Here is a 14,656-nt window from a genome sequence, read left to right on the forward strand (position 1 = left end):
ATGTTGGGTGATGGGAAAACGAAGCTTACCGCGGCATCACCAAACGATATTACCTTCGTCACAGCACGAGCGAGGGACAAGGATGTTTCGTTCAAGCCTGAAGGAGATGGTGATGTCACCATCGGGGAGGTAGTCGTGGTCAACGTCAATGTCGAGGTCAGGGTGCCTTGCGAAACAACACTGGAGCTTGGAAAAGACACGGATGCGGTAGTGTCTGTCTGGATGCTCAAGGTACCATTAGACGATGTCAAGCTGCTGGCCAAGGAGCTCGAGTCAACAGTAGAGGTCGTTGTCGTAACCGAAATCAACAGCGCAGAGGAGGTCGTCGAGTTTCTACTCATTGAAGACGAAGAGTTTGTACTGAGAAACAGTGTGGGGAAACCAATTGAGGTACTTGGAACCAGTATGCTGGTCAAAGATGTACTAAAAGACTCCAACGATGGCGTAGAGCTTGAAGTAAGAACTGAAGTGTGTGAAGAAGTAGATGGTACAGAGAGTGACAGAGTGAAGTCTGTCGGTAGTGTGATCGAGGAGCTTTCTACGCTGTTGGTGAGGACTGGATTTAGACTGGTTGGAGTCAAGCTGCTTGATAAGATGCCGGAAGTTGTAACCAGCGATGAAGTAAGACTCCTTGATGATGTGACTGAAGAACTGCCTATACTGCTAGTCAGGCTCAGACTTGCACCGAGTCGACTTGAAGTGCTTGACGATACGCCGACAGAAAGAGACGATCCTGGAGAAGGCTTTGGTAGCGACACAGTGAAGCCATCGCTCCGCGTAGGAGAGAGTACCGAAGAGCTGCCAACAATCGTTGTGCCCGTGGAAACCGTGGTCAAGCCATCCGATAGACTTGCCATCAACGTTGTAGGAGCACTCGAAGTCAATAGTAGACTAGACTCAAGAATAGGCTGCGAAGATATGCCTCCTGATATACTCAAAGGTAGATTTGGATTCAGACTAGATAGACTGCTCGACAGGACGACAGACGAGAGGCTAGTACTTGAGGGCGTAGAGAACGTGGAGGGCAAAAGAAAGGTGGATAGCCTAGTGACGGTGGTAGAGAGTCCACTGCTGATTGTGACAACGGTAGTCGATACGAAATACGATGGATATGGTCTCTGTGGTTGGTTGATCGGTCGGCGTAAGCTTGACGTCTCAGACGATGTTGGGCCGAACAGAGGCAGACTTACAGACGATAAAGCCAACGAAGAAGGTAAGGGACTGCTTCCAGAGACACTAGTACCAACCGACGATCGAAGTGTCGAGCCAGAGGTCAGTGACGATGTGAATGTTGTGTCTGATCCAGGGGTAGAAGGGCCAGGTATAGACAGCGCACTGGTAGTTGATGTCTGCGTTGATGATACAGTGGCAGCACCAGAGGAAGATGTCACTGTGATCGACAACGAAGAAACAAGAGGTGTAGTATCCGCAGTTTGGGTAACGAGAGTACTGAAACGACTAGGCGGCGCGATGCTGTTGAGCCATTCTGTCGTGCCGTTGATGACGGAGAAGTAGTATGTACCTCTTGCAGGGTTTGTAGGCGAGGCACCGATGAGCGAAACTGTAATGATCGGTCCAGGCACAGTGACATAGACGATACTGCAGTTGCCATCCAAGGTTTGAGCGGCGACGCCAGGCAGTGCTCTGAGCAGAAAATCCAGTGTTACGTAGAAGCCAGCGATGACCATGCCAATCAGGGCCAGGGTCAAAACTAGATCCTGGAAAGTTTGCTGATCAGTCCAGTGTATCCGAATCAAGGCAACGAAAAAGTGGTATGTCCATTGTAAGGCGCGACATGGCCACCAGCCGCCAGGCTTGAATCCCCACAAAGGCTGCTTCACGGACTTCGTCTTGCATTTGGACTGCCGCCTCGGGCCTTCCCAGCTGCTTGAAATGACTAAATCTCGTTTTTCTCGCGAGACCTTTCTACGCGAAAAAGGAGCAGAGGGCGAGGTTCCGGAGGAAGGGTCAGATGTACTTGCGTTCATGGGTATGGTGGTAGCTGGTGTACTGAGGTTTCTTCGAGAAGGTTTTACTAGTAGATGCCGGCGATCAAGCGTATTGCTAGTGGATCTGGTTATGACGCTTCGGTATGCAGATGTCGAAGTCGAAGTCGAAGGGAGGCTGGAGCCACTGTTGTCGCTTATGGAGGTCTTTTCTTTCCTCGTTCTGTCCTTGCTGCGGATCTTGTTCTTGCCCATGATGAGAGAGGAAATTTTGTTGCTATGATACACTTGCGAAGATGTTGCTGATATGCTGTTGTGCAAAGATTGTGTTGCGCAAGGTATTCAAAAGTGCTGTTGTTGTCATGGAGGATAGCGATAACAGACTGATGCTTTAAAGCCCAGCGCGTCAAGAGTGTACCTGCCATGAGTGTAAGGAAAACAGAGTAAGCATAGACGATCGATTGATGGAGTGGGAACGATGCGAGCTGTTTGCAGGGCGTGCGGAAGGTGAGAAGTGTAGTTGTTGACTGCTCTTGTCTCGGAAGATTGCAGCAGTCGATGGTTTGGCATGTAAAGACCCGTGCTTGGTTAATCCCTTGCAGATGTGCAGCTTGCTCATCACCATAGTCACAATAATTCGCTCCGCCCCTTCAAATAGTACAAGTAATTTTTCCCTACCACATGCACTTGGCATATATTATTGGACGACGAAGTTTGTTCAAGCAGTAGCGACTTAGTAGCTTCTGATTGCGTCAGCTCTCCGACTATGCTCTTATCTCCCACATCCTGATATGTCCAGCTTCATTGGCAACTGCCAACTGCGCAAGGCTTCCTTCTTTCTCCTCCTCTTCGGTCGGCCTTCCCCACGCCACTGCTGTGATTCTTCCAAGCGGTGTCTTTTCTGTGGGCCAGTTCTTGAAAACGGTAGCTGATGGGAGGTGCACCAGCCTCATCGCGTTGTTCTTCCAGCGACTCGCCATGGCAAGGACTTGGCCGTCCGCTGTGAAAGCGAGATGTGAAATCGGCGTCGTCAGATTCTGCAGGTCGCGTAGCGGTTTCGGTGCCCTAGGGATACCACCGTTTAAATCACTTTTCGCGCCGTTGATTGACGGGTCGTTCTCGCTCCATGCTCGCCGATCGTAGACATTGACCACACCACTTGAGCTTCCAATGGCCACCCATCGATCACCGCCCAACCAGCTTTCACGTCCGCTCTTACCACCAAGTGCAATGGTTGTAGTGCCAACGGCGCCCTCGTCGTTCCATCGTCCAATGACACCCTCCTCGACACTCCACTCAGTCACCTCTCCGTTCTTTCCCGCAATGCTCATACCATTGCCATCGCCCCACCACGCGAAGTCTGCAATACCGCCTCTTGACTCAATCCGCACCTGTGTCGCCCATTGAAGAGTTCTTGCGTCGAGGATGTTGACAACACCACCACCCTTTCTCGAGGAGCCCCGGAGAGCCATGTATTTTCCATTTGGTGACAGCGAGAAAAACTCCATTGTCCGTTGTTCGTGCTGATGACCGTAGACACGCGACACCTTCTCAACTCTGCCTGTTGCGATATTCCAGACATGGAAGTAGCGGCGTCGCGCGCTGAGGAAGATGCGCGAGTCCGAGGGGGAGGGATGAAATGCTGTTGTTACCAGTGGGGTGCGCTTGATGTGCAGGGATGTAAGAAGAGGGTTCGGGTTAGGCGGGCTAGGGTTGACGTGGTGAAGGTAGAGCGTCGAGCTAGGACCGGAGGAGAGGAGTAGTGGATACGCAGGATGGAAGGAGAGGGAGGTGATGGCAGACTAGAAGAGTAGTCAGTAAGAGAGTCGTGTATGACAGTATTGCGCTACTCACCGGCCCAGCCTTTGCGACGTCTTTCAGCCGCTGAATGTCGATGGTGCCTGCTTGCAACTTCCTCCGCTTCGCCATGCTTCTCGAAGTCCGCGATAGAATATCCGCATCCTTGAGCAGTAGAGCCAGTGGCTGCGTAGAGAGATCGTCTTCATCCACGTCCATGTCGCTCGCAGACTCGTCACCACTCTGGTCGTCATCCATGGTCCGTCGCCGCTTCTTGTTAGCTTTGCCGGTCGCATGTGTCGCCCAGTCTGGCGTAGGGTATAGCCTCTCGTATTGCTTCCGTAACCGCCGCGAATACTCCTTGCCGTTGACCATGTCGTCATCTGCCGTTTCTCGCAACTTTCTCAGTTGCGGCACCGACGCCAGACTGACAACCAATCTTTCGTCGTCGCTGTCTTCCCAGGCGGGTTTGCCATCCTCCTCGTCTGATTCTGCCGCCTTTGCAGCAACGGCGCCTGCGGGTGCAGGGACTGGACCGGCATCAAAGAAGAATAAATCTTGGTCGTCCACATTATCGAGGTCGGCGTCTTCCGCTCCAGACTCGTCTGATGAATCGCCGTATGCGCCGGCGGTGGGATCGAGCGAAAAGTTCTCCAGACCTTGACGGAAGCCTTCTGCGTCGCCGAAAATCATGCGCTCAAGCTCCTCTTCCTCAGCATCCTTCGGCAGGACGGGCTTTTCCTGCTTAGGCTCCGTCTGGATGTCTATGCTCTCAGCATCGCTGTCTTCGTCCTGTGCTCCATCTCCCCTAGTTTCTTCCTCCGTGCCGAACCCTTCAAAGTCGTCTTCTTGTGGTTCCTTTACCGGCTGCAGTGCGCCTGCATTTGCATCGTCGTCTCCGCCCTCGAGTTCGGATTGAAAGCGTGCGGGATCCTTCGCCTTCTCGGGTGCATAGCGCTGGTGACCACCGGATTTGTGTGGAGTCGTCTTTACGGGTGCCATTGCAGTTTATCGTGAATGTGCAGAGAGAGCTGCTGGCGCGCCATCGCAAAACTGAGGGAGAAATTGTTGCAGGGATAGCCCTGGTACGCGGCAAGGATAGGCGAAGCTCCGCAACCAGCCCCTCTCTCATTCCACCACCACGACGAGCGACATGAGACATACCATTGCCCAATACCAATCATATATCTTCAAAAGTAGAATAGCCTTCAACAGCGAGATGAGGACCATTGCGTCGATTGACTTTGACCATGTTCAATCTCTCGGCCTTGCTGCAGGCTACTGGTCAAACCGCGCTTTCGACATGCTCTAATTGCAGGAAACCGTTGCCCATTGACGGTCCACGCAATTTAGAGTGAGTATATCCGCCCACTTACGTCGAAGGCGCGAAACGGGAAGTGTGACGCCCGAGTTGTGGCTATGGAGAATCATACGTTCTCTTCAGCAAGATGCTTCGGACTACCATTGGCTGACTACTCCGATTCCGACGTGCGTCCCGGGCGATACTTAACGCGGCAAGGTTCGTGTGACTCTTTTTAGGCAGATGGATGGGAGTACATAAGCAGACGTCACGTCTCGACGTATCTCTTGGTACTCACACACGTTCGATTGTCTACTACTATTCTTGTAGTATTTTGTCGTCTCACTCACGTCGGAACCTTTCACGTTTAGGAAACCAGCAACATGCCAGATCCAAATCTCGCCATCTCACTTCTCAAACCCGAAGAAGCAGAGCAATATATGCGTATACGGCACGAAGTCTTTCGCACTACCGTTAATAACATTCTTTACTCTCGGGGCGAGCCATCTCAGAAGACGCTCGACAGAGTAACAGAAGATACACGCGATGGTATAATCAACAAGGGCATTCTCTTCCTCAAGTGCGTCGATACCTCCACCGGTGAGATGATCGCTGGAGCACGTTGGCGCTATGTCAAGCCAAACGAAGAAGGTGCAAAGGAACGCAGCTGGGAAGAGGTCGATGCCGGCTTCGTCATCCCCGAACCATACGACGAGAGTGATCCAGAACTGTTCAAGAGTCTGTTCAATTTGTTCAACTCGAACAAGCGGGAGATCTTGGGCACCAGACCTTACTACGTGTTGGATACACTGGTTACACTCCAGGCCCACGAGAGAAGGGGAGCCGGAAGCATGCTGGTTCGATGGGGCTGTGAAAAGGCTGACGAGGTTGGTGTCGAAGCCTTTCTCGAAGCGAGTCCCATGGGAGCGCCGATGTATGCGCGTCATGGTTTTCAGCCCGTCAAAGAGGTTCACCTGGATTTGAGACAGTGGGGTGGAAAAGAGCAGATGACTTTCATCGTGAGTCCATGTTCGAGTTACAACTTGCTTTGCAACACGTCTAACATCCTGGTAGCTTATGTTGCGACCTGCAAAGCAGCAATGATCACTAGAGAAATACATATTACGCCAGTGCCTTCTCTCATTCCTGGTTTCTTTGTTTCTAGATATACTATCATTCTACCACCATGTTGGAAGGTGATATGCGGATGTTCGTTCAAACTCTTTCCAATGTCGGTATGATTGGTGCTACCGTCGCCACGAATCAACAGCCGCATCATTACTTGAAATTTGGGCTGGTGCGAAGTATTGCGACCCACAGAGAGATCAAGATGATTTGGGCTGCTCTAGCATCAGCTTGAATAGTGCGCTAACATCACATGTGAGAATTGTTAAAAGAACGAGTATCGTAGTAGCCGTCCTTGTCTCCTACCATTTGCAGAAGAGAAACCAAGACATAGATCAGAATAGTCGTATAAGCCTACTGGTTGTCGCAGACATCAGAAGCTTAGATACGCTGCAATTCAGGTTCGTTGGCGGGGACGAAAGCGTAATAGCGCAAGGCTTTATTACCAACATCTTCAATAAAGAGTACTCTACATACTTTTCAGTGTTCGTGGTAATCATATGGCCCAGAATGAGCTGTTTAATATCCAAATGACTTTACTCTTCGCATATGTCACACCTGGCTTGCTGCACTATCAAGGATATCGTTTGAGGACCGAGTTATACGTGGCAAGAACTCACCAATTGCGAGTATCCACGATATAGCTGCGGATCTGCGATGAGCGAAAAGGGCGACGTTGGTTGACTTCTTCCGACTGCAAGTGGGGTTCAAGGGTTCAAGGCCCCCAGGGTGGCGCCACATTTAGCCTGACAATGAGTAAGCCCCAGGGTCGTTCTCCTTTGCGTACCCCGTCTTCGCGTCTAGCGTATGCTTCAGTGATTCTGTGTCATGACTGCACACTACACGAGTACATGGAGTCTATGCTACATCAACGCCCGTCAACATGGTCTTATCGTCTTCAGATAACCCCTTGGACACATCTTCTCGCCCCGTCGATACTACTGCTCAGGAGCCAACAGTTCATAAGAGCTTCTCGTGCATACTATGCGCTCAACGAAAAGTCAAGTGTGACAAGCGGCCGGATGGTTGTGCGAACTGTGTTAAGGTCCGGGTTCGATGTATTTACAAGATACCACCTCCAGCTCGGAGAAGAAAGAAGGGCGTACGCGAGATCGACCTAGCTACTAGGTTACGTGTGTACGAAGACGCGCTCCGCCAATTCGGAGTGGATCCAGAGGACTTGGTCAAGCAACACTATGCGAAGGTTACACGCGGTGAAGAGCAGGTGGTTGGGTTCAACGGTTTCCTGGAACCACACGGTCCTAGTCGGGCGCGAAAAGCAGACGTCGCATCCGAAGTTGGTGTCCTCGTGCTGGAAGAGGGTAAATCGCGATACCTGGAGAACGGATTATGGACAAGCTTGCAGGCCGAATTTCGAGAGCCCAAGGACATCCTGGATGAGTCTTCAGATGAAGAGGTGTCCGGCAGTAGCTACGACGTCTCACCATCCCCGCCAGCCACAGATGGCGCTGCACTGGTCATGGGTGTACACGCAACGTCGAGCAAACTTCTACCTCTACACCCAAAACCGGTTCAGATCTTTAAGTTATGGCAAGGCTATCTTAAGAACATCAACCCATTGATCAAGATTTGTCACACTCCGACGACCCAGCAGCTCATCCTAGACGCAAGTGATAACCTCCATGCTCTTCCTCGAGATGCTGAAGCCCTTCTCTTTGCTATCTACTGCATAACTGTAGAGTCGTTAGAGGATAATGAATGCCTGTTGATACTTGGAGAGCCGAAAGGTACAGCTACTCAACGATTTCGACAAGGTGCTCAGCATGCCTTGACCAATGCGAATTTCTTGAGAAGCTCCAGTGTCATGCTGCTACAAGCTTTCACCCTGTTTGTTGTAAGTTTTTGAACAGTGATGTTTGTATTTATGTGCAAACGCTAATGCATAAAAGCTGTCTCTCCAGGACTACGACGCCAGAGTGATCTGGATCTTTTCTGGTATCGCACAAAGAATAGGTCAGCGTATTGGTATTCATCGCGATGGCAACACACTAAAACTACCGCCATTCGAGGCGGAGATGCGCAGGCGTCTCTGGTGGCAGATCATGGTGCTTGAAGGCTACTCCCAAAAGCTCGCTGGAACTGGTACATCTGGTATGATTCTTCGAGGCGATGTTGGAATCCCATCCAACATCAATGACAGCGACCTGTTCCCAGGAATGAAAGAGATACCAAAGGAACATGATGGTGCAACCGAGATGATGTTCTTTCTCATCCGATGCTACGTTGGAGATTTTCTCAAGCGATCGGCTGAGAGCCATACGACTTTTGACGGCCTTTGGCATCGACTTAGTACAAGCGCAGTGCAGGTGGCTACCAAAGACAAAGCCATTAATGAGCTCGAAGCTATCTTCCATCGGAAATTCTTGTGTTACTGCGACCCTTCCATACCTTGGCACCTGCTGTGTATGCATCTCGCCAAGTCCGTCCTTTTCATGATGAGGTTCATGGCTCATAGCACCGACTCCTATAATGTTGATTTATCCCCCAAGGAAAAGGACATCTTATTCGATTTAGCTCTCCAAGTCTCCGCTTCGCAAAACCTGGCATACACTATTAAGGGGTTGCGTGGCTTCCGATGGCACGTCAACCTAAATTTCCAATGGAAGGCATTCATTTACCTCATCTCCGAACTTCGTTATCAGACTGAAGGTGAGCGAATAGACCAGGCCTGGGCCGAGGTTGAGAAAAGCTACACTTTCCACCCCAATTTCAACAAGGACCTCTCGAAACGAGCACTTCCTATTGCCGTTGACAACCTCACAATCAAAGCCTGGGACGCCTATACAGCAGCTCGGGGTGTATCGCGTACTCCTGAGCCGCGATTCATTGAGCTCATACGCCAGCGGCACCAACAACGCCGTCCTTCAAAGTCGACTAACGCTACCAATATCAGCGCAGCCACGCCGACGATGGCCTGGAATGGCGAAAAGAATACGGATACGTATAAGAGTCAAGAGCTGCCTAATACAATTGATGCGCAATCCTTCGACTGGGCTGAATTCAATGCTAGTTTGGGTCCGCCGGACGATGTAACGGATTTGGCGTCCTTTGAGTTTCCTGAGCAGATGACTTGGTCAACTTTGGATGATTTTTTGGTTGACTTTCGTAATACTAGTGATCTCACCACTGATTTTACGGCTCCCGGAAACGGTGTGCCGTGATCTTACCGCAAAATAAGGGCCTAGACAATAGAAGCCTTGCGGCCAGTGTTCATCTTCACCTTCACCTTCAATTCTGTACGATTACCTAAACGGGATCCGACAGATAGTTCAACCTAACTTCAGAGCTTGTTTCTTTGAATCTACTTGCAAGTGCTTTACACCTTGTATTACCACATGGAGCACATTGTAAACACACGCAGACATGGCAGGAGCTTCGTCTCTTTAGGTCGTGAGCGCAGTCAAATGGCAGGTTCTCTGAAGCTTTGCGACACGATATCAAATCTAACCATCCTCACAGCTGTCTTGTATCAGGCGAATACTTAGATCTTACCATCAAGTGCGGAGATGACGTCTACAAAGTTCATAAGATGATTGTGTGCACACAAGCAGGCTTCTTCGCCCGAGCTATCAGGTTTGGCGGCAAGGTATGAAAGGCCTGTTCGTAGGATGACAACATCTGACGATCAGCAGGAAGCAGAAGGAAACATCGTCAATCTCCCTGACGATGAGCCCAAAGTCATCGCCTCTCTTATGCAATATCTATACTCAGGCGAGTACAATAGCGAATTCCCTGGCACCGAGGATGCTGAGCCCGCGAGGCCACTCGATGCTTTGAAGATCATCATCACGCGCACCCCCACTTGTTGTTATATAACAGATCGCAAATACACATATGGATTCCCGCACACCTGCAAAAAGCCATGCGAGGGACGTACATTATGCCCACATCACAACTGTACCACCGACTGCGGGTCAACTTGTCAAGCCTTTTTGTGCGAGAAATGTTGCTTAGTTCGAGGCTCCTCTTCCCAGCTCCTCAATCACTCGAAGATGTATGCAATTGGCGACAAGTACGATGTATCTGGGCTCAAGGAGTTGGCATGTCAAAAGTTCACGCGTGCTTACGAGATGTTATGGAATGACGATGCCTTCCCTATGGCCATCGAACATGCCTTCTCTTCAACTGTTTGCACGGATATTGGTCTGAAAAGCATCATTATTGGGGCCATCTCCGGTCACATGGCCATTGTGAAAAAGGCAGAGATACAGGCATTGGTTGCCAAGCACAGCGACCTGGCTATTGGTATTCTGCTGAGGAAGGTTGCTTAAGCTGGTCGGATAGAGAGGAGGTATAGACCGCCCCATCTGCCGAACATATGGGGACACACTGTGGGTAGGATGCTATATCAGCTCCTCAGCACCGGTATCTGGATAGGCTGTGTTGCTGAATAAAAACTTGACGTGGATGGACACTTCTTTTTTTGGCAAGTGAATGGTCCTGTTACATCTTAATCGTTTAGGCGGTGGTCCAAAAACTATATGATACTGCCCGAGCGAGACTGAGGAGAATTGTTTAGAGCAGCTTGGAGTTAACAGATTGATTGAAGTTTTGCTTGAATTGCTAAGTCTGTTCTATAAAAGCCATTACATTAATCCGATACACACATTACGTAAGATCTATCATTTCTTTCTCATCATTCATACATCAAAGGCGTCTAGTTGTAAGTGTAAACAGGCGAGGCAGGAAGAGTGCCAAAGTCACCCGATCCGAAAGGGCTGCTGGGAGAAACCTTCCCACCATTGATATCCGAAACACCGAACCAAGCAAGCTCATCACCCTTGTTGACTGTGATGACGGCGAAAGCGGGTGCGGGCTGCGCAACGTATCCCCAAGAAATGGTCAAGTCAGATCCAGTAGTGCATGGCTGGTTGGCCCAGCTTTCGGACGCGGCGTCGGAACCTGGCATGCGAATAACGGTGCAGCGCTCAGTCTTGCCATCTGTGGTAACAGCAAAGTTGTAGTCACAGCCAGAGTTGCCCTCAATGCAGTAGCGGGTTAGGTCCGAAATGGTCCAGGTCTTGCCCTCAACGGGCTTGGGGTTGGAGCCTGGCGCTGCTGTTGCAACAGGTGAGGCAACGGCGGATGGTGTAGGGCACGATCCAGGGTGGGCAGGGTTGCAACCTCCGGGAATGCCGGGGATGGATGTGAAGGTCGCGGCGGGTGACTTGGTCGTTGTGTCAAAGTAGGAAGAAGGGCATGAGCCTGGATGAGCTGGGTTGCAGCCACCGGGGATACCAGAGATGGATGTGAAAGTAGCGGCGGGGGCAGCAGTAGTGGTATCGAAGTATGAGGAGGGGCATGAGCCTGGATGAGCCGGGTTACAGCCACCAGGGATGCCGGAGATGGATGTAAATGTTGCAGCAGGAGAAGCGGTGGTGGTGTCAAAGTACGATGACGGGCATGAACCTGGGTGAGCTGGGTTGCAGCCACCAGGAATGCTTGAAGCGACTGGGGTAGCAGCTGAGGTCGACTTGGGAAGGGCGGCGATTTGGGAGGAGCACCATTCGCGAATGCGGGCGGCATCTTCACCGTAGCAAGCAGTCCGATCGCATGAGCAAATGACTTCAGCAGTGCCTGCGGCAACACACGCGTTGTAGGCAACTACACATTTATCGTCCTGGCGCGCGCGGAAAGTGGGAGATGCAGTTGCAGCTGAAAGCATCAACGCGATGGCGGCGACTTTGGAGAGCATGATGGCGAAGATTCGTGAGTTTGGAGTGAGAAGGACGTGTATGGAGTGTTGAGGAGTGGCTAATAGTGGTGTTTGCTTGTCGATGGAGGAAGTGAATGAAGCCAATTGTGACCGCGATGGTTGAGCTATATAACTTTCATGCACATGGCTACGTCGATGTCATTCCCAATTGCTCGCGGAGTCGAATTTTCGGAGAAAGCATAGCCCATTACGACCTTGCCTAGTCCTCGTACCACGTTGTGGCACTCGCGAGGCTGTCGGAGAGGCGAATGAAACCCCATTGGCTCGAGAACGGAGCTTCTACGATGTTCGGCTCTTATTGCGCCGCAATACGAGGCTCAGTCGTATGAGCGAGAATCGTGACGAAGGTGCGCTTGACACAAGTGGAATCCTATGGTTTAAGGGTCTTTTTCGATAATTCGGAAGCCTTCCGGCGAGGATTTAATGGGCAGCTATCGACTAGTCGCTCCATAATTAGGAACACGCTAACGGCTAGCAGATGTCAGGTGAGCTCAGAGAAGCTTGAAAGGTGATCGCCTCGGCTATCGCCCAAGCAGCGGTGACAGAAAAGATACGGTCGCAAGGAAAATCCACATATGAAATCAATATCGGGACGCGCATAGTCCGAATACGACTTCACTAGAAGTCTGTGGGTTGTGACGTGGTTATCGACTAGCGGTCCTCCCCCACAAGGGTAGGTCCGTTCTCAGACCATCGCCGAACGGCTTTACTGGAGTATTGTGGTTGTCGTGTGTATCGATGTTCGCGATAGGGTACATCCGCAAGTAGAGGGCCAAGATGAGCGATGTTGTGGTAAACATTCATCGACCGAAGCAAGTCGTGTTATGCGTTGCGCGGAAGGTCAGAACCATGACATTGCCCAACAGTATCGATATTCGCTTGCTTTCATTCTTGGACGTTCTTCCCAAGGTAACTTCTTGCCTTCTCAGTCTTGGTTTCGGATATTGCTATTCCTATGGCGAAGATTGTGCTCGCGAAGCGGCGTGCAAGCAGATCGTCGGCGATATCAGGCTCCCAGGAATGGACTCCCGTGCATGCGAAGTAGGCATAATGTAACTTTTCGAGCAAAGCCTATTCATTTCACCGCATAAGAAAAGATGCTACGCGGTAGCCTGAGACAGGTAGACGAACATCAAAGGTTGCGAAAGGTGGCGCACTGAGGCACTGGTGCTATATCACATCTGCACTAGCCTTGCCGTTAGCGCAACGCCAGCCCGCTCATTCCCCTGTAAACGTCATCGTCAACAAGAGGAGGCTGGCATAGCGGGTCAATAAAGCTTTACCAACACCACATACTTCGGACCAAGATCCACAATCGAAACTTGAACTATACAACATGGCTCCTTCCGCTGCCGAGCCTTCCGATGTGGACAGCCCACGTAACCCGCCTACAGCCGAGGAATTGTCGGAAGCGCTCAAGATTGATGTATACGACCGAGAGGGCAAGACCAAGTCATTAGGCGAGCTCACCAAAGGCCAGAGAACCGTGCTGGTGTTTATTCGGCATTTCTGTAAGTGTTACCTGATGCGACTAGTGGCCACCCTTGGGCCCACATCATGTGTAAAGACCATCGACCACTACAATCCACCAGAGAGACTCGAAGGCTAGGATACGAGAGAATAGAAAACTGACATCTTCAGGGTGTCTGAATTGCCAAGCATACGTCCGCTGCATCAGCGAATCTATACCTCCATCTAAGCTCCCTCCTAACACTCAAAGTACGCATCATCAATACAAAGCCACAGGAAATGAATCTGACAACAATCCCCAGTTCTAGTCATAGGCTGTGGCTCCTATCAGCCCATCGACACATATGCTACAAATTCTTCCTCCAAATACCCTATCTATACTGACCCGACACTCCGGCTACACAAGCTCTTCCAGTTCAAATCAAACCTAGCTGAAGGGAAAGCCGGCGATGAACAGCGAGATTACATGCGTGATGCGGGTAGCACCATGTCAAGGATCTTCGGTGGCATCAAGGGTGCGTTGGGGAACTTGCAGCATGTGAACTCTGTGGGACCGAAAGCGTTGAATGGCGGTGAGGTGGTTTTGTCTGCCGGTAAGTATCATTGGAGGTTGACTTTGTCGTGATTTCTCGATTACAGTGCTAACGGAGGTAATTTGTAGATGGCGAGTGCGAGTACATGTACCGCATGCAGAACACAGTCGATCATACCAACATCTCGGAGTTGGCAAAGATGATTGGAGCTGAGTATACACCGGTGAGTAGCGAAGAGAAGCAATAGCAGACGTGAGATGACCCGGCCGTGTGAATGTTTAGAATCAACAACGCAGTAGGGAGTTTTCCTTGATAAGATTGGCTTTCCCTAAGACCACACAAACGCTCCAAACATCTTCTCATTGTTCAATGCTTTTAGGGGTCTCCTTGTATAAACGTTATCCATACACTCGTGGAATAATCAACTATGCACTCAGCACAGCTGAGATCTATTCCGCGTTCTTGAATGAATAAGGCCATCCCTTCATATGACGCTCACGGGCATCGTAATACTCGAGTCTTACTTTCTTCTCCTCAACCCATTTATTGTGGGCATCGCGGTAATCTCCAATGGGTAGATCACACCCAGAGTCCATGTTGCATTAGGACCAAGATGCGCTTTGCAAAGATACTCGAGTTCTCTTTCCCACATTCTGGGTTGCAGTTCAAGGTTGCATCCTCCAACTCCAACACGTCTTCACCACAATCTTCCTTCACCTTCAGCACAGCAATTCGCGAACTCGACATG

The 14,656-nt window shown here is 50.6% G+C and overlaps 6 protein-coding genes across 6 annotated transcripts; 4 read left to right on the top strand and 2 right to left on the bottom strand.

Annotated features, from left to right (window-relative positions):
- Positions 1-1,515, top strand: ALTATR162_LOCUS11421 (uncharacterized protein; the record flags this gene model as incomplete). The annotated part of the gene is made up of 1 exon (XM_043319063.1): positions 1-1,515. The coding sequence occupies one exon, from the start codon at positions 1-3 to the stop codon at positions 1,513-1,515; it is 1,515 nt and encodes a 504-aa protein (XP_043174998.1).
- A 1,195-nt stretch (positions 1,516-2,710) lies between these two features.
- Positions 2,711-4,745, bottom strand: ALTATR162_LOCUS11422 (uncharacterized protein; the record flags this gene model as incomplete). Its single annotated transcript, XM_043319064.1, has 2 exons — positions 2,711-3,748; positions 3,801-4,745. 2 exons carry the CDS (start codon positions 4,743-4,745, stop codon positions 2,711-2,713), a joined length of 1,983 nt encoding a protein of 660 aa, XP_043174999.1.
- A 681-nt stretch (positions 4,746-5,426) lies between these two features.
- Positions 5,427-6,147, top strand: ALTATR162_LOCUS11423 (uncharacterized protein; the record flags this gene model as incomplete). The annotated part of the gene is made up of 2 exons (XM_043319065.1): positions 5,427-6,062; positions 6,118-6,147. The coding sequence occupies 2 exons, from the start codon at positions 5,427-5,429 to the stop codon at positions 6,145-6,147; spliced, it is 666 nt and encodes a 221-aa protein (XP_043175000.1).
- A 904-nt stretch (positions 6,148-7,051) lies between these two features.
- On the top strand, positions 7,052-10,460 carry ALTATR162_LOCUS11424 (uncharacterized protein; the record flags this gene model as incomplete). The annotated part of the gene is made up of 5 exons (XM_043319066.1): positions 7,052-8,023; positions 8,079-9,262; positions 9,649-9,775; positions 9,822-9,993; positions 10,144-10,460. The coding sequence occupies 5 exons, from the start codon at positions 7,052-7,054 to the stop codon at positions 10,458-10,460; spliced, it is 2,772 nt and encodes a 923-aa protein (XP_043175001.1).
- A 386-nt stretch (positions 10,461-10,846) lies between these two features.
- Positions 10,847-11,884, bottom strand: ALTATR162_LOCUS11425 (uncharacterized protein; the record flags this gene model as incomplete). The annotated part of the gene is made up of 1 exon (XM_043319067.1): positions 10,847-11,884. The coding sequence occupies one exon, from the start codon at positions 11,882-11,884 to the stop codon at positions 10,847-10,849; it is 1,038 nt and encodes a 345-aa protein (XP_043175002.1).
- Positions 11,885-13,241: 1,357 nt separating this feature from the next.
- Positions 13,242-14,155, top strand: ALTATR162_LOCUS11426 (uncharacterized protein; the record flags this gene model as incomplete). Its single annotated transcript, XM_043319068.1, has 4 exons — positions 13,242-13,416; positions 13,547-13,624; positions 13,678-13,968; positions 14,037-14,155. 4 exons carry the CDS (start codon positions 13,242-13,244, stop codon positions 14,153-14,155), a joined length of 663 nt encoding a protein of 220 aa, XP_043175003.1.
- Between the last annotated feature and the right edge of the window lie 501 nt (positions 14,156-14,656).

This window comes from Alternaria atra (assembly GCF_907166805.1).
Source record: "Alternaria atra isolate CS162 genome assembly, contig: 35, whole genome shotgun sequence".
NCBI classification, from domain to species: Eukaryota; Fungi; Ascomycota; class Dothideomycetes; order Pleosporales; family Pleosporaceae; genus Alternaria; species Alternaria atra.